At 42.3% G+C, this 20,878-nt stretch overlaps 1 protein-coding gene across 2 annotated transcripts in view; it reads left to right on the plus strand.

The window, feature by feature from the left end:
* AOPEP (aminopeptidase O (putative)) overlaps nt 1-20,878 on the plus strand; it is a 402,502-nt gene that overhangs the window by 284,621 nt on the left and 97,003 nt on the right. For both annotated transcript variants that reach the window (XM_054588087.1, XM_054588088.1), the window contains exons 10-11: nt 1,338-1,381; nt 16,927-16,987. In XM_054588087.1, coding sequence (XP_054444062.1) covers nt 1,338-1,381; nt 16,927-16,987 — 105 coding nt within the window. The remainder of the gene's footprint in view (nt 1-1,337; nt 1,382-16,926; nt 16,988-20,878) is intronic.

Here is a 20,878-nt window from a genome sequence, read left to right on the forward strand (position 1 = left end):
TGTCACAGTTGGTCATCTGAGCTTACCCACATGTGCTCGTTTGAAAGAACCTATTTGAAATGATTTTCAGTTTATTAAAAGAAAAACCTCAAGTGTAGATCCCAAGAAAGTTCAATGTTGTTCTTATTTGTTTCATGTTCTATATTGTTTCAGAATGTATCATACCAAATCTTCAGATGAGGGAGGGTTAACACTAATTTAGCAAATAAAAATGCACAACACCCAGTTAAATTTGAGTTTCAGATAAACACCCAGTTAAATTTGCACAACACCCAGTTAAATTTGAGTTTCAGATGAACGACAAATAATTTTTTTAGCGGTAAGTATGCCCCCAATTTAACTGAGTGTCCTATATTTTACCTGAGAAACCTAGTTGAGACCAAATCAAGATTCCAGAATTAGATGGACTGAAAAGATTGGTCATAATATTCAAGGTTCAAATTCAATATAAATGTGATTTGAACATTCATATGTGAATTTATTTAAGCCTTATGGTATTGTGCTTATGTTTTAAAAGAGTCCTTATAGAGACATTTACTAATACAGTGATTGATGAAATTAGATAATGTTTGAGATTCACTTCTAAATAATGCAAGAGGCAGGTAGGTGAATGGGGCAGATTGGCTATGGGTTGATGGGTACATGAAGGTTAATTATACTCTTTTGTTTACTTTTGAATCTGTTTGAAGTTTTCTGTAGTAAAAAAAGCAATGGGTGCATATAAGTCATGTCTTTAGGTTTAAAATATTTATTATTGAAACTTCCTAAATGTCAGAGAGTGGAGGGCTCACAGTGGCACTAGGATAGGTTGCAGATGGAGGTAGGGAACTTTGAACCATTTTGCATTGTGACATCTTTGTTCCTCCACTGGGATATTAATCACCTTAATGTTTGTCTTTATCTTGCCATAGAGCAATGGAAGAAAGTTGCAAGTTAGTTGCTAACTTGTCAGTTTGAGGTTGTTCAGTATATAACAGGATATCTAGGGAAAGCTCATGGAGAGAGCTTGGTTAAGTAGAGAGGGACAGTGCTTTATGCTATGGACAGCATTTTGAAAATAGTTAAAACACAAAATGAAATAAACCATTGGTTTAGGTCAAAATAACAAACATTAGATTCTTTAATTTGTTTGTGGCTTTTACAAAACAAATTTCTTAAGCTGACTGGATTGAAGTCTGGTAAATTAATAAATTGGGTATATGGTCTAATAATTCTGCATGGGCCTAGCTTCTCTAGCAGGTAGCTATCAGCAGCTGGGAACGCTCCACCTCTGGCACGACTCCTGGCAGTTATTCATCGACGGACTTCTTTAATGGTTTGCTTTTTTCTTATTCCAGGATTTCCTTCAAATGCTGTTGGAGAACATCCCAGAAGAAAAAAGGTGAGGGCCAATTTAGGAATTAAGAACCTGGTTTTACTTTTAATGTTTAAAATCACCCTGCCATCGTTTGGCTTATTAAACCAAGAAAGGTCAATCTTCCTCTCTTATTAGAGGCAGGGACCTAGCCCAGCCAGCAGGAGTCCTAGGAGGATCAACCAAACTTAGAAATGGGCCCACGTGGATACTGGAAGCTAGTGGGCACTGCAGGGAGGTCCAGAGTCAGGAGCCCGCGAAGTAGTATATGAGGGAAGCCAAGGACACTGTGCGGCCTCGGCTGCTGTGGAAAAGAATGGAAGAGAGGAATGTTCTAAAAGTTAGGATGGCTGTAGTTAACATGACTTAATATAAGGAAACATTGTTTTATTGAAGGTGGAAATATTGGATAGTAATAAGAGCGTAGGATTTGAAGTCAGACTCTTCAAGGTTCTAACCCCTGCTCTGCCGCTTCCCATCTCTGTAGCATTTGGAGCAGGTCACTTCATCCCTCCAAATTCCAGTTTTCTACCCTGTCTGGCAGGGTTTCACAGAGTGTTAAATGTGATAATACATATGAAAAGTGGGTGCTTAATTAATGATAGATACGGTTATAACAATAATCAGCTTCTGTTCATTAGGCACATATTCAGGATCCGTCTATAGGAAATCCATTTGATCCTCATTACAGCATTTATCCTTTTTCTTTTCTTCTCTTTCTTCATCACCATTACCATCATCATTGTGATTATTGTAAGCTAACACTTCTTTTGAGGCTACTATATGCAGGCACTCAGTTAAATCTTTCAAACAACACTATCTGGTACATTGTGTGTTTAGCCCTGTTTTACCAGTAAGAGGACTGAGTTTCCAAAGGGATGTCAGAGCTCTGTGTAGAAGGGTGGGATTTGCTTCTGGGAAGCCTGGCTCTGGAACCTCTGCTTTTATCCACAGTGTTCCATGGGTTAAGTAACTTTCTGAGATCCCTTAGGTAGCAAGGGAGCCAACGCAAATTGGAATGAAGTCCTTCTGGCTGTCACACATGCTTTTTGCCGTTTGAGCTCGCTCTGCAAAGAAAGGAAACCCTCTTCCTTGGAGATGTATAGTTTTTGTCTGGCTAACCGCCTACAGGGATTCATCAAAGTTTGGATTAGATTCATTCCAACCTTTCCTTCTAATTTCCTATCTTAATTTAGGCACTAAAATGAACACCCTGAAACATAATTTCTAATAGTAAGATTGGTATTCAAATGTTAAAGGGGGCATCTTGAGAAATTAAACATTTCTTTCAAAAAGAGCCAAAATTACTCTCCTTTCTGTCCCACAGTTTTAGCCATGTTTTTATGCCCAGAACAGATTTCCAAATGTGGAAATGAATTCTTTCACGCAGACATTGACTTCGATCTGTGCAGGGCCAGACACCTCTGTGCCAATGAGCCTGTGTTGTAGGCAGCCTAATTCAGGGGTCTTACAGGTGAGGTGTCAAGGCTTATGCTACCAGGAGATGACATAAAATTTAATGGGTAGGGGAATCCAGGGGCCATGAGGATGTGGAGATTTTTTTCTTCATCTTCTACCTTCTACCTCCAATTCTTGGTTCAATAGTTAGAAATGATATTGTTCAGCTTAAAAAAAAATCAGATGGGAACACACATGTAAAGCAAATTGGTACATCACACAGAATTAACATAGCCATACTATTTGTTAACTTCCTTAATTTCTACCTTTTTCTGTTCATGCCTTTGATGCTGAAGGAAGTCCTGTCCTTCATTGCATGGAACTGTAGTCATTGGCCAAGATAATTAGCCTTTTAAGGAGGTCGCTCAAAGGAAGTGTGGCTTGTTTTAGAAGGTCTGAAAAGTTTCAGATTTACCATCTTTTCAAAGAGAAGTATAGGTTTTCTTCATGCAAAAATCACATTACCTGTGGTAATCATTCTTTAAGTCAAGAACAATAGTTTATTTGCATGATTTTTTTTTCTTTCCCTTTTGTATCTGCCCTGGAATGACTTTTTGGGTCCTGTAGTGGAATGGAGTGCTTTCCTTAGGAACTAATGCAGAAGAAAAAAAAAAGGAAGAAGAAGAAGAAGAAAACTAATAGAAATAGTGCAATTACCTCCTGTTACCAAAGTCTGTTTCTGAGAAATACCGTGCTTTCTTTCAGAAGAACCTCTTAGCACACAAATATAGTAGTTTTCATGGAAGCAACAAAGTACATTTTTAGTTTGGGAAGTCTTCTTTCTTTTTATCCCTTCTGAATAAGGTTATGGAGTTCATTTGGGTGTCCCTGAGCCCTCTTGTTGTGGGGAACCTGGATTTTATCATTCTGAATATTTATTGAGGTGACACACTGTGGGCCCACAAAAAGGCAGCATTTTTGTGATTGTGGATTGTGGGAGGGCAGCATCTCTGTTTAATGGTGGCCACCATGAACCTTCTTCCCTGTTTGGGAAGATATCTCTCCCAGTTAGGATTATGTTTTGGCTAGCAGATTTAAGGTGATTTTGAGAACTCCTTCTTAGTTCTGGCCATTGTGGCTTGGTTGGTTGGAGCGTTGTCTTGTAGCTGAAGGGTTGTGGGTTCGATTCTCCATCAGGGCACACACCTGGGCTGTGAGATGATCCCAGGTCCAGGGGTGTGCACATGAGACCCCCAGTCAGATGTGTGCAACCTCTAATATGGACATATATGTTCCCTGGCTGGGTGCCGATCCCCGGTCCAGGTGGGTATGGGAGACAACCAATCAATGCTTCTCTCTCTCATTGATGTTTCTCTCTTTCCCTTCCTCTCTCTCTAAAAGCAATGAAGAAAATGTCCTCAGGTCAGGATAAAAAATAATAAAAATAAAAATTCTCCTTAAAAATGAAGATAATTTCATAACTACAGTGAACCTATTTCAGCAAGTGTATGGGGATATTTTTTGAAACTCAAACATCTTTCCTGCTATCTCCTTTCTGGATCTAATTCAGCAATTGAAACAGACTGTTTACCTTCTACCTCTGCAGCATATTGTACCAATTTTATCTAGGTCTGCAAAGGCCTCACACATATCCCCAGAGTATCTAATCTTTGGTCCTTTTGCAAAATGATCCTCAGGCACATCCATTAGGCACGTGGGCCATTCTAAACAGGGCAAGGTTTTTCAGATTTAACCAGCCAGTTAGTGTTCAGGGGCTGGCATCCTCCATCATACTGCTTTTGCATTGTTCTCTTGCTTTGATTAATATTGACATTCTCTACTGAGCACCCCCCATACCCAGCTTTAGGCTGGACACTGGACAGCAGAAGGGAATAAATTCTATGCCTAGCCCCTAGGAAGCTCTTAGGTGACTGCTGAAGACATACATGAAACAGATCATTGTGACTCAGTGTATGAAGTGCTCTGGGGAGCATCACAGTCCTGGGTACACAGAGAAAGGTCTCATCAGTCCTAGCCTTCACGCTTCAGGCAAAGAAGTACCACTAAAGGCTTTAAGTAGAGGAGTTGCCATCAGCAGATAGGGAAGTTACTCTGGGATGGGGGCAGCATGGGAGATCGATGTGGGTGGAAGAAAGAGAAGTCAGGAGGCCAGTTAGAAACCAGGACAACAGTTCAGTCAAGATATCTAGAGCTGGACCCAGGGCAGGAATGGTAGTGGTGGCACTGGAGTTGGAGAGTAATGAGCAATTTGAGAGGTTCCAGAGACAAGACTTGGGTGATGGGTTGTGTACTTTGAATGGAGGAATCCAGCATGAGCCTGACCTTTTATTTTGCCCAGTCACTCTGAAGTCACGCTGGATGTACAGGGTCCCTGTTTTGTCTGGGGAGTCAGTGTGATGCAGCGGGAGCAGAGGGGACAGTGTTTGAAAGTGGAAGCAGGGAGACAAGGAGTTGCATTTTAGACGTTGTCAGTGAGAGGTTTCTGTTTAAATGCTGATGTTTAAGAGAGAGAAGGAAGGAAAAGCTGGAGTGCTCAGAGGGAAATCTGGTTAAATCCTGGGCCCTGGCCTGCTGTGTGAAAGGACACCCTGGAAAATACCTTCCCCGATGTATCCTGCCACTGGTGTTCCAACAATATCGACAGCTACCAGTTCTGTCTTTGCTCATCAATTATTGTGCTTGTGTGTGCATGTTCACGTGTTGATTTTAACTCAGTACTTTTCCTCCCCCACAGAACTAGGGAGTATTTGTTTCATAAATATTAAGTCAGCAGTCTTCACTCTCTAACCAAGTACAAATGACTTCTTTTGATCAAGAAAATAAATAACCATGTGTAAAGCTTTGAGGTGTACCCTATTTGTATCCACATTTAGACAGAGCTCTTAAAATTTAAAACCTGTACAAAAGGTAAGTTACATTCCAGAACATGAGCATCTTCCATTTCAGACCCGAGCATCGGAGTTCCTAAACCTTGCCTCCATCCAGTCCCTGCACTCCTGAGGGTCTCTCCATCTATCCTTTAGTCTGTGTTGAAGTGGCTGGGCCGTGTGCTTTCCTTCAGAGACATGGATAGAACAGGATCTTTTTCTTTTTTTAAACACTTGTTACTTTCTTTTTCTTCTTTTTAAAGATTTTATTTATTTATTTTTAAAGAGAGGGGAAAGGAGGGAGAAAGAGAGGGAGAGAAACATAGATGTGCGATTCCCTCTCACACACGCCCTATCAGGGACCTGGCCCACAACTCAGGCAGGTGCCCTGACTGGAAATCGAATTGGCGACCCTTTGGTTCTCAGGGCTACACTCAATCCACTGAGCCACACCAGCCAGGGCACAACATGAGCTCTAGAATCTCAAGAGGCTGAGGACAGGAGTAAAGAGTGATAAAGACATTTCTCCTGATCAACAAGTTGATAGGCACAGAAAGAGATGTGGCTGATACTCAACTCCTGATCCCTCTCAATCCAGCCTCAGAACTCTATTGAACAAACAACATGGCACATGCAGTGCCATTTTCACATAAGCCTGGGTCTGTTTCTTTGTACTTGAACATCATGAAGAGAAGAGCAGTTGCTCACTTTGTGGCTTCTAACAGCCTCATGCCAGGGCATCTAATGAATTCTCCCCCCTGCTGCGGTAACTACTTGTGACCACATTTATTGCTCACAGGGACTGGAGAGGGACCTCTAAAACTCAGGGAACTCTCCAAGCAGAAGGTGGAACCACCTGCTGCTTTGGAGACTCCAGAGGCTTCAGTCAGTAGGCAGAAGTGCCTCTCAAGGACACAGATCAGGAGGGCAGGCAGCCAAGATGGTTTGGTACCTTTAGCTCTCTGAAGAAGAGCAATTTCCATATTGATCAGACATGCAGAAGAGTAATTTCCTGTTAAGTCCTGAGTCCCAGCAAAGTGGAAATGCTCTGCTTGTCTGTTGTGATGATTCAAGCCACAGGATATCAGGGGGAAACAGTCACCATTGGGTTGGACTCTGAGTGTCTTGATTTGAAAAGTCAACTTTCATTTTTACCACTGCTCTATATCCATGTCCAGACCTAAAAATTCACCTGCACTGACGTCTCTATAGTTGGGATCAAAAGCAAAAACTATGTACATGTTTTATTTTTTTCCTAAAATACATAGTCCATTTCTTCCCTGAGTATTCAACATTTTCACACGGTCTCTCATAATTTCCTTGGGAGGTAAGGCCACTTATAGTACCTTAACAGTTTTTTTAGCAATTGGAGTTAATGCTTTCATCTTCTTCCCAGAGTTTAAGACCTTCCGTGGTGGCAACCATGGATGCAGCGTGATGTCTGCACTGACACTGGGAATCTAGAAACCCACCTTGTCTTTGGCCCTCTGTCTAGGGTGATGTTGGCCAGTCTTCTCATGCTGCAGTTTCTCCATCTGCTAAGAAGCCACACAACAATTGACACCCACTTCACAAGGATATTACAAGGAATGAAGTAATAATGGTTATAAGATGTTTTGAATCTTTTCAAAGAAAAGTGATCTGCAAACATATGTTCTCTTCCTTATGGGGGTGTATCAGTTGCTCCTGGAGGCAGCTGAATGACAAACTCTTCCTGCCTCACAGTTTAGCCCCACACAAGGGTTCCCCATCTTTTCCAAACTCTAATCAAAGGGCAGACAAATAGGTCAAATGTGGCAGGAGCCAGGCCACCTTCAGCCAGAGAGAGGTTAGCAAGGAGAGGTCAGTGTTGTTGGAACAGTTCTGTCTGCACCATATCACAAAGCAATGCATCATGACACTTGATAATAATATTGGTCTTGTACAGATATTATAAAGTGTAAATGAGATTTTTTTTGTAGTATATGTTACATAGTATGTGTTCAATAAGCAATAGCTATTGTGTTTTTTAAAAAATACTTTTTATTTTTCATATATTATTAATTATGTTATTACAATTGTCCCATTTTTTCTCCCTTTTATTCCCTTCCGCCCTGCACCGCCCCTCCCACCAGCATTCCCCCCGGCCTTAGTTCATGTCCATGGGTCTTACATATAAGCTCTTTGACTTCTCCTTTTCTTATACTATTCTTAACCTCCTCCTGTCTATTTTGTACCTACTATTTATGCTTCTTATTCCCTGTACCTTTTCCCCCTTTCTCCCCCTGCCACCCCGCTGATCTCCATTTCCATGATTCTGTTCCTATTCTTGTTGCTTGCTTAGTTTGTTTTTGTTTTGTTTTGTTTAGGTTCAGTTGTTCATAGTTGTTTATTGTCATTTTACTGTCCATAGTTTTGAGCTTCTCCTTTTTCTTAGCTAAGTCCTTTTAACATTTCATATAATAAAGGCTTGGTGATGATGAACTCCTTTAACCTTACCTTACCTGGGAAGCACTTTATCTGCCCTTCCATTCTAAATGATTGGTTTTGCTGGACAGAGTAATCTTGAATGTAGGTCCTTGCTTTTCATGACTTTGAAAACTTCTTGCCAGCCTCTTCTTGCCTGCAAGGTTTCTTTTGAGAAATCAGCTAATAGTCTTATGAGAACTCCTTTGTAGGTAACTGTCTCCTCTTCTCTTGCTGCTTTTAAGATTCTTCCTTATCTTTAATCTTGAGGGATGTAATTATGATGTACCTTGGTGTGTGCTTCCTTGGGCCCAACTTCTTTGGAACTCTCTGAGCTTCCTAGATCTCCTGGAAGTCTATTTCCTTGGCCAGATTGGGGAAGTTCTCCTTTGTTATTTGTTCAAATAAATAAGTTTTCAATTGCTTGCTCTTCCTCTTCTCCTTCTGGCACCCCTATGATTCGGATGTTGGAACATTTATAGTTGTCCCAGAGGTTCCTAAGCCTCTACTAATTTTTTTGAATTTTTGTTTCTTCATCCTGTTCTGGTTTAATGTTTATCCCTTCCTTCTGCTCCAAAACATTGATTTGAGTCCCAGTTTCCTTCCCTTCACTGTTGGTTCCCTGTACATTTTTCTTCATTTCACTTTGCATAGCCTTCACTTTTTCCTCCATTTTGCGACCATACGCAACCATTTCTGTGAGCATCCGGATTACCAGTGTTTTGAACTATGCATCTGATAGGTTGGCTGTCTGTTCATTGCTTAGTTCTATTTTTGGAGCTTTGATCTGTCCTTTCATTTTGGCCATATTTCTTTGTCTCAGCACGTTTGTTATGTTGGAAGGGGCAGAGCCTTATATATTCGCCGAGGGGCGGGGGCAACCCAGGTCACTGCATTGTGACACTGTCTTGGGGAGGGGTCAGAGAGGAAACAATGCCTCTTGCTCGGCTCTGGGCAGCTTTCAGTTGCTTCCCCCGCTACCCACAAGCAAAGTGGGCCCTTCTGGTGCTGATTCCTGAGTGGGTGGTTTTGTGTAAGTTCTAGGGCCCTGTGGATCTCTCTAAAGAACACTCCTGTGAGGCTGGGAGTTTCTCCCGCTGCTGTATCACACCCTGATTTTTATAGCCAGAGGTTCTGAGGCTTTCTTTTCCTGCACTGAACCCTGGGTTGCACAGTTTGTCTCACTCCCCAGCTGTTCCTCCCAGTTTATCTGCATGCAAAATTGGGACCGCCCAGTCCACCAGCTGCCTCCTCGCCCACCCTGTCCTCCAGGCACCACCCTCCTACACATCTTCTCTGACCTGGCTGCCTGTCTCCACCCCTCCTACTGGTCTGGATGAATGTTTCCTCTTTTAACTCCTTGGTCGTTGGACTTCCATACAGTTTGATTTTCTCACAGTTCTTGTTATTTTTTGCTTATAAATTTGTTGTTGTCCTTCTTTTGGTTGTGCAAGGAGGCAAAGTGTATCTACCTATGCCTCCGTCTTGGCCAGAAGTCTAAAAAAGAACTTTATTTTTAAATTACAGTTGACATACAATGTTATATTAGTTTCAGGTGTACAACCCAGTGATTAGATATTTATATCTCTAATCACCCCAATAAATAGTACCCATCTGACATCATACATAGTTTTTACAATATCATTGACTATTTTCCCTTTGCTGTACTTTACATCTTGTTACTATTCTGTAACTATCAATTTGTACTTCTCAATCCCTTCACCTTTTTCACCCGTCCTCTCAACTCCCTCCCATCTGGCAACTGTCAAAATGTTCTGTGTACCTATGAATCTGTTTCAGTTCTGCTTGTTTGTTTATTTTGTTTTTTAGATTCCATATGTAAGTGAAATCACCTGGCATTTCTATGTCTGACTTATTTCACTTAGCCCAGTACCCTCTAGATCCATTCATATTGTTGTAGATGGCAAGATTTCACTTTTTTTCTTATGGCTGAATCATATTTCATTGTATATATGCACTGCTTTTTCTTTATCCATTCATTTGTTGGTGGACACTTAAGTTATTTCCATATCTTGGCTATGGTAAATAATGTTGCAATAAACATGGATGTATATGTCTTTTCAATTTAGTGTTTCAGGTTTCTTTGGATAACTACCCAGAAGTGGAATTAGTGGGTCCTTCTTTGTTTCTTATAGCCTTTGTTTTAAAGTCTATTTGTCTGGTATAAGTATTGCTACTCCAGCTTTTTCATTTGTTTGTTTTTGTTTTCATTTTCATGAAATATATTTTCCTATCCCTTTACTTTCAGCCTGTTTGTGTCTTTCAATCTGTAGTTAGTTTCTTGTAGATATCATATGTAAGTATCTTGTTTTGTTATCCATGTAGCCACTGTATGTCTTTTGATGGGAGCATTTAATACATTTGCATTTAAAGTAATTTTTGAGAGCTAATGTATTTATTGCCATTTTATTATTCATATTTTTATCTCTTTTTTTTCTTCTTCTTAAAGAAGATCCTTTAACATTTCACGTACTACTGGTTAGTGGTGATGAACTTCTTTAGCTTTTTCTTGTCTGGGAAGCACTTTATTTACCTTTCCATTCTGAACGATACTTTTGCTGGGTAGAGTAATCTAGGTGGTAGGTCCTAGCTTTTCATCACTTTGAATATTCATGCCAATCTCTTCTGGCCTGCAAATTTTCTGTTGAGAAATCAACTGACCATCTTATGGGAACCCCACTGTAGGTAACTAACTGGTTTTCTCTGGCTGCTTTTAAGATTCGCTCTTTGTCTTAACCTTTGGCATTTTAATTATGATGTTTCTAGGTGTGGGCCTCTTTGGGTTCATCTTGTTTGGGACTCTCTGCACTTACTGGATTTATACATCTAAATCCTTTGCCAGGTTAGGAAAGCTTTTCATTGTTAATTTTTCGAACATGTTTTCAATTTCTTGCTCTTTCTCTTCTTCTTCTGGCACCCCCATGATGTGAATGTTGATATGCTTGAAGTTGTCCCAGAAACTCTGTAAACTATCTTCATTTTTTTTTTGGATTCTTTTCCCCTTTTTGCTGTTCTGATCATGTGTTTTCTACTTCTTTATCTTCCAATTTTCTGATTTGATCCTATGCTTCATCTACTCCACTGCTGATTCCCTGTAATGTATTCTTCATTTCAGTTAGTATATTCTTGATTTCTGACTGGTTCTTTTTTATGATTTCTATTTCCATTTTTATGTTTCCTATCTTTTTGTTGAAGTTCTAAGTTCATCTAACTTCCCCTAAGTTCATTGAACATCATTATAACCAGTGTTTTGAATTCTGCATCTGGTAAATTGCTTGTCTCCTTGTCTTCATTTTGTTTAGTTCTTTTTCTGGAATTCTTTTCTGCTCTTTCATTTGGGACATGTTTCTTTGTCTCCACATTTTGGTTGCTTTCCTGTGTTTGTTTCTACATATTAATCAGAACTGTTTCTACTCTCCCAGTCTTGGTAGAGTGGCCTTATATAGTACGTGTCCTGTTGGGCCCTTTGGAACAACCTCCCTTGTCATCTAGCTGGGTACTCCAGGGGCACCTCCTGTGTGGGATGTGTGCATCCTCCTTGTAGTTGTGCTTTGATTGCTGTTGGCATATCAATGGGAGGGATATCCCCTCCGCCATACCAATAGGCTTTGAGGACTGGGTGCAACTACCATGGAGAATCTGCTGTACAGGAACTTACCCCATGGGGCAGACTCACTTCACTTCACTTACTCACTTCAGCAGGGCTCAGGTATCTGCCAAGTCCACCCCTTGTGTGTGTCACTTGTGGAGGTGATTGGGTGCTTTGATGTGATTTGAAGTTGTCTACCAGGTACACTGGCTCTGGGGGCTCCTGGGAGGTGCAGTCCAAGATCAGCTGCGCCCTGTGCCCCACCTGGGGCCACCCTACATGAACTACAAAGTGATCTGCAGATGGCTGCTATTTTTGCTGGGCTTGGAGATGACCAGAAGAAGCTAAGCTATGAAACAATGCCAGCCGCCACTAGTGTTGGGCTTGGGGCTACTTAGCAACATGTATGCGGAATACAGAAACCAGATGTTGCTTGCTTGAGAGATTTTAGGAAAGTCAGCAGCATGCGCCAAGACAAGTCATTTGTATGGAAAAGCCACTAGAAAGATTTTGGGTGGGGCTGTATGTTGGATGGGCCAGGGTTTCAGGGAATTACCAGAGCAGGGGCAAACAGTGTTAGCCAGAATGATGGAGTCTCAGATATGGCACCTGCCTGTAAGCTTCGTGGGACAAGGACTCAGCAAAGAGACAATGGCCTCTGCTAGCACTTCTTTCTTGGAGTAAGGTGCTCCTTCAGCTCTCACCCTGAGGCTAAACAATTTAGTTCCTCCTCATATGTCCCTGACACCTTTCAGCTGCTGCCCCAGTGCTGCTGCTCAGAGCATTATTCTGTCAGCAAGTAAGTCTGTACTCGGGCCCTTCAAAAGGAACACCTTGGATTCCAGCAGCCCTCCATCTCACTCAGCGCAATCCTGGCTAGTTTTTACAGCAGAAGTTATGAGGACTTCTCTTCCTGGTGCTGGAACTCTGAGCCTAGTGTAGAACTGGGAACCCTGGCTCCTCAGGATGGGCATCCACAGCCAAGATATCCTTCCCAATTTTTAACTACTACACATGGGTGTGGGACCAGCCCGTTCCACATCTCTACCCTTCCTACTAGTCTTGATGTGTCTTTTTTTTTTTAAAATATATCTTTAGTTATAGGACCTCTGTTGAGCTAGACTTCAGGCAGTTCTGAATGATGGTTGTTCGGTAGTTTAATTGTAATATTGATGTGGCTGTTGGAGGATGCTAGTACTGTCTTAACCTATGCCACCATCTTGACCAGATCAATAGCAACTCCTCTTATACCTTTGTTGACAGTGGACAGAGGAGTCTCTTTTGTTTTTAGCATCACTGTCTAATAATATCTGTGTGTGCAAACACTGAACATGGCTAAGCAAAATTTGACTTACTATTTTCCCATGAAATAACCCTTACAGTTGGCCTGGCCAACTGTTCAGTGTTGTAGACTCTAGTATGGACTATACATGGGCATTTACATGTTGTGGAAACTCATCCTGCAGAGGGTGATGTGGCCCATTGTCTGCATTCTACTTTCATCCCTGGTGTCCCAACTCCATTTAAACCCCCTCTCATCACCTCTCATTTAAACACATTCACAGCTTCGCCTTTGGTCTCCCTCAGGTATTCTTCCTTGACTATGTTCTTTTCTTGCTATTCTGCAGCCTTGCTTCAGAGCCTCCTTGATGGAGCCAAAGTTCAATGGCAGGACTTCAGGGTCTTCACAGGACATTCCATTTCTTTTGTCTCTCTGACAGTGGCTTTGAGCTTTCCTCACTCTGCCCTCTTAGTCTTGCCTGTGCTTGCCTTCCATTTCTACTGGTCCTGCCCCATCATTTGTGACAGCACAGCCTTCCTCCATGACAGTTCAAGCCTTGCCCTTTTTAAGAACATTTTCCTAATGCATCTCCTTCTGGCTGCCCCACCTGAAACAGTCAGAGCCTCTTCCACATACATCGGGTCCCACATCTCTCAACCAGCACAGGCTGCATTCTGACTTGTGTCCTCATATGTCCCTTTCAGAAATCCTTGCTGTAGGGTTTCCCATCTCTGCCTTCCACAGAACCTTGTGCTCAGGAGGCATCCACCAAATGTCTGCCACACAGAGAAGTTTCTGCCTGTTCTCAGCCTATCAGTCAGTAATAACATTCCAGCACTCAAATCCCCAGCCTCTCCTCAAGCCACCCCTAAAGAATTGTCTTCAAGCTAAAATTCCCTGAAGGAAATTTACATCCCCGTCCTCTTCTGTACTCCTCCATGGGGTGCATAACAGCTGTTTACCATCTTTTGTAAAATCTTTGGAAATGACTATGAAGTCACTCCCCAGACTTCTCTTCTTCAGGATATTTAATCCCATTTCCCTTGACCTCCCTCATGGATCTAGTGTGCTTTACCTCTTTGACCATCACCCTGCTCTTTTTGACATTGTTTCTACATTCTCCATCTTCCTCTCAAGTTGAAGAAGGTTTAAGAATGCCATTTTCCTGGAGTGCCACAGCACAGTGAACCTCAAGTCAGAGTCAGCCTCTTGCTATGGATTTCCTGAGTACCCCTTGAATGTTGTGTGGCCAGAGCTTTTGGCCCCAGGGCTCAGGACACAGGAGTGTCCCTCTCTGGCTAGAAAGGAAGCAAATCAATGGCTTCTTAGAGAGAAGCACCAGTGAAGGAAGGATAGGGAAGAATGTAGGACCTTGCCTCTAGATCAGGGCAGACAGTGTAGAGCCTGCAGAGTCTCCACAGCCACTCAGGTCTTGGGGCAGGAGCTTGACCTGAACAAATTACCTGCCCTCCCAGGTGCCAGACAAGCTGGGGATGGTCTGCATTCATCCCAAACAAGAGCAGACCTTCATTAAACATCTTGTCTTCAATGGAAATTATAAGGTATATCTTACCTTCTTGCCTCACACTCTTCACTAGATAACAACTTCAAGTCTCCTTGGACACTTGAAGTGGCCCGTTTGGCCCACTTTCTTCCTCCTGGCAGTGCAATTATGCCAATTAAGGGTGTTTCCAGTGCCTCTCCTGCAGCCCATCAAATAAATCAAGTTCAAGAAAGGATCGTGATCTTGGTATAAGGTCCTCTGAGAGCTGCTTCCTCACACCCAGTCACCCCCACGTCCCCCCAGTGTGTGTGCAGACACACACACAAATAGGCACATGACACACACGTACATGCCATGCACATGAGCATGCACACACTCAAACAGGCACATGAGTGCACACACAAGCGCACACACAGGCACATGAGTGCACATGTGCATGAACATACACGAGTTTGTGCACACATGCACACAAGTGTGCACACAGGCACATGAATGCACACATACATGCACACCTAAGTGCACACTTAGGCACATGAGCACATGAATGCATGCAATGCAAAGCACACACAGGCCCCTACAGGCACATGAGCATGCACGAGCACACACAGGCACAGGGGTGCATACATTCATGAAGATATGTGAGTGTGCACACACGTCCCCACTCTCACAGCTTACAGAGTGGATGTGGCCATTCACACTGATATTGATACTGTTAAATGACAACAAAGAAGTAGGGGAAAGGCTCAGGGACAGAGGCTTTCATACAAGACATGTCCAGTAGCCCCATTGAATTTGGGAATCTGGACCATCATCCTCTGGAAGCTGCCATTTTCCCCAGATTTATTTATGTTCTCTCCCCTTCCCTGGCCTGTTGTCCCACTGATTGGCATCATCTTGAAAATTAATCTAAAGCACTTTCTCTTCATTGTCTTTCCCTCTGTGTATTTTTTCTGTTTAGAAAGAAAAGCAACAGTCACCTCTTTGAGCCACCTTTGCTTTTGCCTTGGCCAGGGAAGGCAAAATGCGCCAGTGACATTCTTCTCCCTGGGAAAGAAAAGGATGGGAAAGTACCAGTCAGCCTCCTTCCTTTCCCAACCAAGGCCCCCTGCTCCCTCTCCCTCTCCCCCTGCCCCCTCTCCCCCTCTCCCTCTCTCCCTCTCTTTCTCACTGTGTCCACCTGCAGCAAAACCCATTAGGTGAGCGGAGCACTGGGCCTTCAGCACCTTAACTAATGGAGACAGCATGTATCTTTCCATAACTTCTTTCACAGTTCCAAAAGGGAGGGTGAAAGGGGATGTTAATACATAGAAAATGTAGTCTATAATATATAAAATAAAATAAAGATACACATCTTAAAAACTTGGGGATATCTTCCTGGGAAAGGTGATTATTATCTTAAAAAGAAACAATTTTTATTGTATCAGTAGTGAAATGTGTTTTCATTCAAATAAAAATTATTTATAGAGATCTTCTTTTAAGCCAAGACCTCTTTCAATTCTGGGTTTAGGAAATGAGTAAAACAGGCGCGGACCCTGATCTCAGAGAGCTCCAATCTAGCAAGAGACAGTTAAAAGTCAAGTAATCAAATAGATCAATGTCACAAGTCATGTTGGGTGCTGTCACACAGAAGACAGGCAGCATGGCGGGTATGCCACATACAGCCTGGGAGAGGGCTCAAGGAAGGACCCTGTGAATGGAGAAACTGGCTATAAGCAGAAGTTATCTAGAAGCATGAGGATTTGCTTTAAACTTCAGGAAGACACAACTTAAAGTCCATTGATCCTCAGTTTACTAGATATTTAGTACATTTAAGGAGAATTCAAATCAGCAGGGCATGAGACCAAAAGGATTTCAGCTGACTCTGGACAAGTCATAATATTTCAAATAAAGCAGAACGTGGGTCCACTTGAAAGCAGAGGCTGTGGAGGCTTCGCATGCTCTGTGCATCTGAGCCTTCCTGCACCCCCACAGTGCTTTGTGCCATTTTTGCTTGTCATAGCTCACTGTCACTATAAAGTTTGAATTTCATTTGGATGTACTAAGTGCTGCATTAATGTTCAGGTTTCATTTTGTCCCATTCTTAGGAGGCGACCATGCCTAATGTGTCTTATGAACATGCCCAGTCCACCCTGAATTGGCTCCCAGCCCAAATGGTCCTGTCAGAGCAATAAAGGCACCTATCGTGGTCTGCCTCAGTTTTAGATTTCATTCTGCTGCCTGAAGACAAGCTGTCTGAGTGTGACTGTGCCCCCTTCCACTGCACCCTCTTTCCACACTTTAGGCTGGAACAGCTGTGGTTGTCCTCTAGGGAACAGGTACTTCTTGGGAATATCGGTGCTGTAATGCCCTTGAATATTTGGAAAGACCCTTCTGTCATCAGTGCTCTATAAGTTTTAACCTTTACTTTTTGCTGTTTTTTTTTTTTTGTTGTTTTTATCTTAAAAGGCTTGATCTGTCTGTTGAAAACATCTTCCGAGACTGGCTTGAGAGTTCTGGGCTACCGCAGGTGAGCAGCTCCGGGTCACTGCCTCAGGGGAGGGAGGGGAGAGGACTGATGCTCGCCACTCAGTGCATCAGTCACGACAGTAACTTATTTCTATATTTATACGTATAAAAGTAATCATTTTCCTGAGTTGGAGTACCTCTAAGTCAGAAAAATGATGGCTTCCCACTGTTTTCAGACTGTCGTCGGGCCTCTGCCTCAGGGGACCTATGTCATGGCAGATGTGCTGCTTGGCCCTGTGTGTAAATGAGCTCTTGCAAAGCATGTATATTTTGGGTGGGGTCACCAGGACACAGTTGAGTGCCACCAGTGGATTTGCAGCTGGAACTCCAGCTCTGTTCTTTGGATATAGCCTGAAGCTTTCCTCTGATCTGTCCAACTCATGGTTTCTCCATCATTTCCCCGTGCTGCTGCCCCTTGATTTCTTTCTCAATTTCTGCATCCTTTCCTCAGGCTGGCTTCTCATCTGAATGGCCATCAAGGTTCATTTGTCTGTCTTAGACACGGGGACCTGTCCCTAGTGAAAGTTTTACTTTCTCCCTCCCTTTCAGCCCCTGGGCGACTTTGAGGGAGAGACGGTTCCCAGCCAGCCCAAGCTTCCTGGGAGTCACCCAGCCTAGAGCCTCCTCTCCCATCCACCCTCCCCAGGCCTGAGCTTCCTGCAGCTGAAAGGGCAGTGCTGGCCCCTCACCAGCCCACATGCTGCCTATCACTAGAGCCTGGGCCCTGAGAGGTCCCAGGGGGGCATCCGGGGTGCGGCTGGTCCAAGGACCCCGCAGGCTCCCAGTGGGGTGCCCTGGTGTAACTGCAGACCCAACACAGAGGCTGCAGCCTGGGAGTGGCCCATGATGGTGAGAAACCGCCCTGGACCCGTTAGCCCCGTTAGCCTGCTCGTTTCTGGTTTCATGGCTGGTTATATGAGCTTCCCCTTGGGAGTGTCTGAATGTCAATGAATGTCTGTGAACCATGAAATTAAGAAACAGGCAGGGCTGTTCTCCATTACCTTTTCATCCCTTTCCTTACATCTTTGTCCTGTCCTACCATGCAGGGGAAAATGTTGGCCCCAGCCACCATGAGCTCATTCCTAAGAAGGTCACATTGTCTTGGGGGTCACCTGTTAAAAGTTATTTGGTTGGCCTGATCCTTCTGGAAACAAAAAAAGAATAAAATCCTGAGTCCTACGAAGGCAAAACAAAGCACGGGTGGGTAAGCACTTGGTCCTGGGAGGCAAGTGCTTTCAACTCATATGTATTAAATGAAGCTGCTATCCCTTATAAGAAGGTACCTTCCTAACCAGGCAGTGGTACAAAAATCTCAGGGAAACAGGTTTAGATCTGTCTGATCCTAAATAGCTGTGCCTTGCCCTTGTTTTAGATGGGCGGGGGGCAACCACTAAAGCTGCTGCCTAGTGCTAGGCCAGGCTCTTGCAAGGTTCCGTAACATTCTTAGCGTGGTCTACAAGCTGGGAGGAGTTGGGAGCTGAGAAAGCAGAATCCCGTGTCTCCTGGTTCCAAACAACAAGTCCGTTGTGTTGAGCAGTTAGCCCCCAGGGAAGAAAATAGAAAGAGCCCTTCATCAGTGCCCAGAAGCAGCCGCACTCCCGAGGGCTGTAACACTGGGGCTGACCCTCTCACTCTCAGGAGGCTCCTAATTTTCCCTGAAGAGGCTGAGGTTTTGCCACCAGCAGGAGGCTTTTGCAGGAGGCTTTTGCTTTTCATTAAAAGGGGGAGGTCTAGTTGCATTAGTGACAGCTTATTGTGTAGACAAGAATCTCTGCTGTAAACTGACGAAACCTGCTGTCAAAACACAGCCAGGTGCAAGGAGGCCAACTCAGTTATAAATTGTCTTTAAAACCCAACTGGTATTTCCTTGGGTGCTTAACTGTTCAGTAAAAACAACAGCGTCAGACAGAAAAGACCCTGATTTAGTGCACGTCTTTCCATTGGTAAATGATCAGATGGCATCTTTTCATCTCTTTACCCATTTTCTGCCATTTTTTATGAGGTTGATGATAATTTACCTGCTTGTGCTCCTTGAGTGTTCCTTCTCATTTCCACTTCAGTGAAAGGCTCTGCAAAAGCCGGGACCCTCTGGTTGCAGGAGCCTAACGGTGAATGGGACACCTTGTTCTTTGTCTTCATCATTGTAATATAAAGTTACTAGTGTGCTTGGCCTGGAATGACAACCAGAGCACTGAAATCGCTCTGATGTTCTTTGTTCTCATTAAAAATTTCTGTCTACCAGCAATTGAAATCACTCATGACAAAAGAGTCACATTCTACTGGTGAAGTTTTTATTCTGCAGGTTACAGAGGCTTTTTGTCTTCTCTTGGGAAGGCTTGCCTTGTGGTTGGCCTCAATTTTCCTTTTTGGCCACATTGAATGGAAATCATTTTTTAAAATGTGGAAATGGCTTCACTAGCAATAAAAGTAATCATGAGCCCCAAAGAAGTAAAAGAAATTCGATCCAAACCCCTTTAAAGAACACCAGCCATGTAACTTTTGGCTTTGCAAACAGATTTAAAATTGATTATACCATTGTTATTATAGATTATTTCTTTTTATGACTTTTTTTCTGATTGTAGATGTATTACATATATATCTTAGAATATAAAAAAGTATGTTATAAAACAAAAATGACCCAGAGATCATTTTTAAAATAAATCCTTTCAGTCATTTTCCTGTATGAGGGAGTCCTGTATGACTCCCTTTTTAAAAATAAAAATAATATGTTTTCTGTAGCAAGTTCAGGCAGTGGAAAAATATAAAATGTCAAAACCCTTGCCCTCTTCAGTCTCACCCACTAGAGATAATCCTTCCTTTCACACATTTTTCTGTGCTTTATAGTATGTAGGTGCATATTCTTTTAAAACAGAATTGGAATTTTATTATTCAAACCTGAAGTCTTCACCAGGTGTTGGGAAAACAGGACATGTATCTGGTAAGTTTTGGACCATTTTCTTACACCATATACAAAAATAAACTCATTTAAATGAGTTTAAATGTAATGAGGTTTGAAATTAGGACCTGAAACAATAAAACTCCTAGAAGAAAAAATAGGTGGTAAACTCTTTAGTCTTAGCAATAACTTTTTGGGTATGTATCTTTGGTCAAGGGCAACAAGAGAAAAAAAGTAAACAAATGAGACTACATCAAAAAGACTGCCTACTGAATGGGAGAAGATATTTGTCTACTGAATGGGAGAAGATATTTGCCAGTGATACATCTGATAAAGAGTTAATATCCAAAATATATAAGGAACTCACACAACTTAATATAAAAATAATCTAATCCAATTTAAAAAAGGACAGAGGACCTGAATAAACATTTCTCCAGAGAGGACATACAGATGGCCAACAGACGTATGAAAAGTTGCTCAACATCACTAATCATGAGGGAAATACAAATTAAAACCACAATGAATTATTACCTCACAACCCTCAAAATGGCTATCATCAATAAATCAACAAATAGCAAGTGCTGGTGAGGATGTAGAGAAAAGGGAACCCTCATACACTGTTGGTGGGTTTGTAAATTGGTGCAGCCACTGTGCAAGGCAGTATGAAGTTACCTCAAAAAAAATTAAAAATCAGTTGCCATATTATATAGCAATTCCACTTTTATATATTATCCAAAGAAAACATAAACACTTACTTTAAAAGATATATGTGCCCCTATGTTCATTGCAGCATTATTTACAATAGCCAAGATATAGAAGCAACGTAAGTGTCCATCAATAGACAAGTGAATAAAGAAGATGTGGTATATATATACAATGGAAGACTACTCAGCCATAAAATAGAATGAAATCTTGCCATTTTCGACAATATGGATGACATAGACATTATTGTGCTGTGAAATAAGATAGAAAGACAAAAACCATCTGATCTCACTA

The sequence above is a fragment of the Pteronotus mesoamericanus genome, unplaced genomic scaffold, assembly GCF_021234165.1.
Source record: "Pteronotus mesoamericanus isolate MK-2021 breed Mesoamerican mustached bat unplaced genomic scaffold, CSHL_Meso_final scaffold_125, whole genome shotgun sequence".
In the NCBI taxonomy this organism is placed as follows: domain Eukaryota; kingdom Metazoa; phylum Chordata; class Mammalia; order Chiroptera; family Mormoopidae; genus Pteronotus; species Pteronotus mesoamericanus.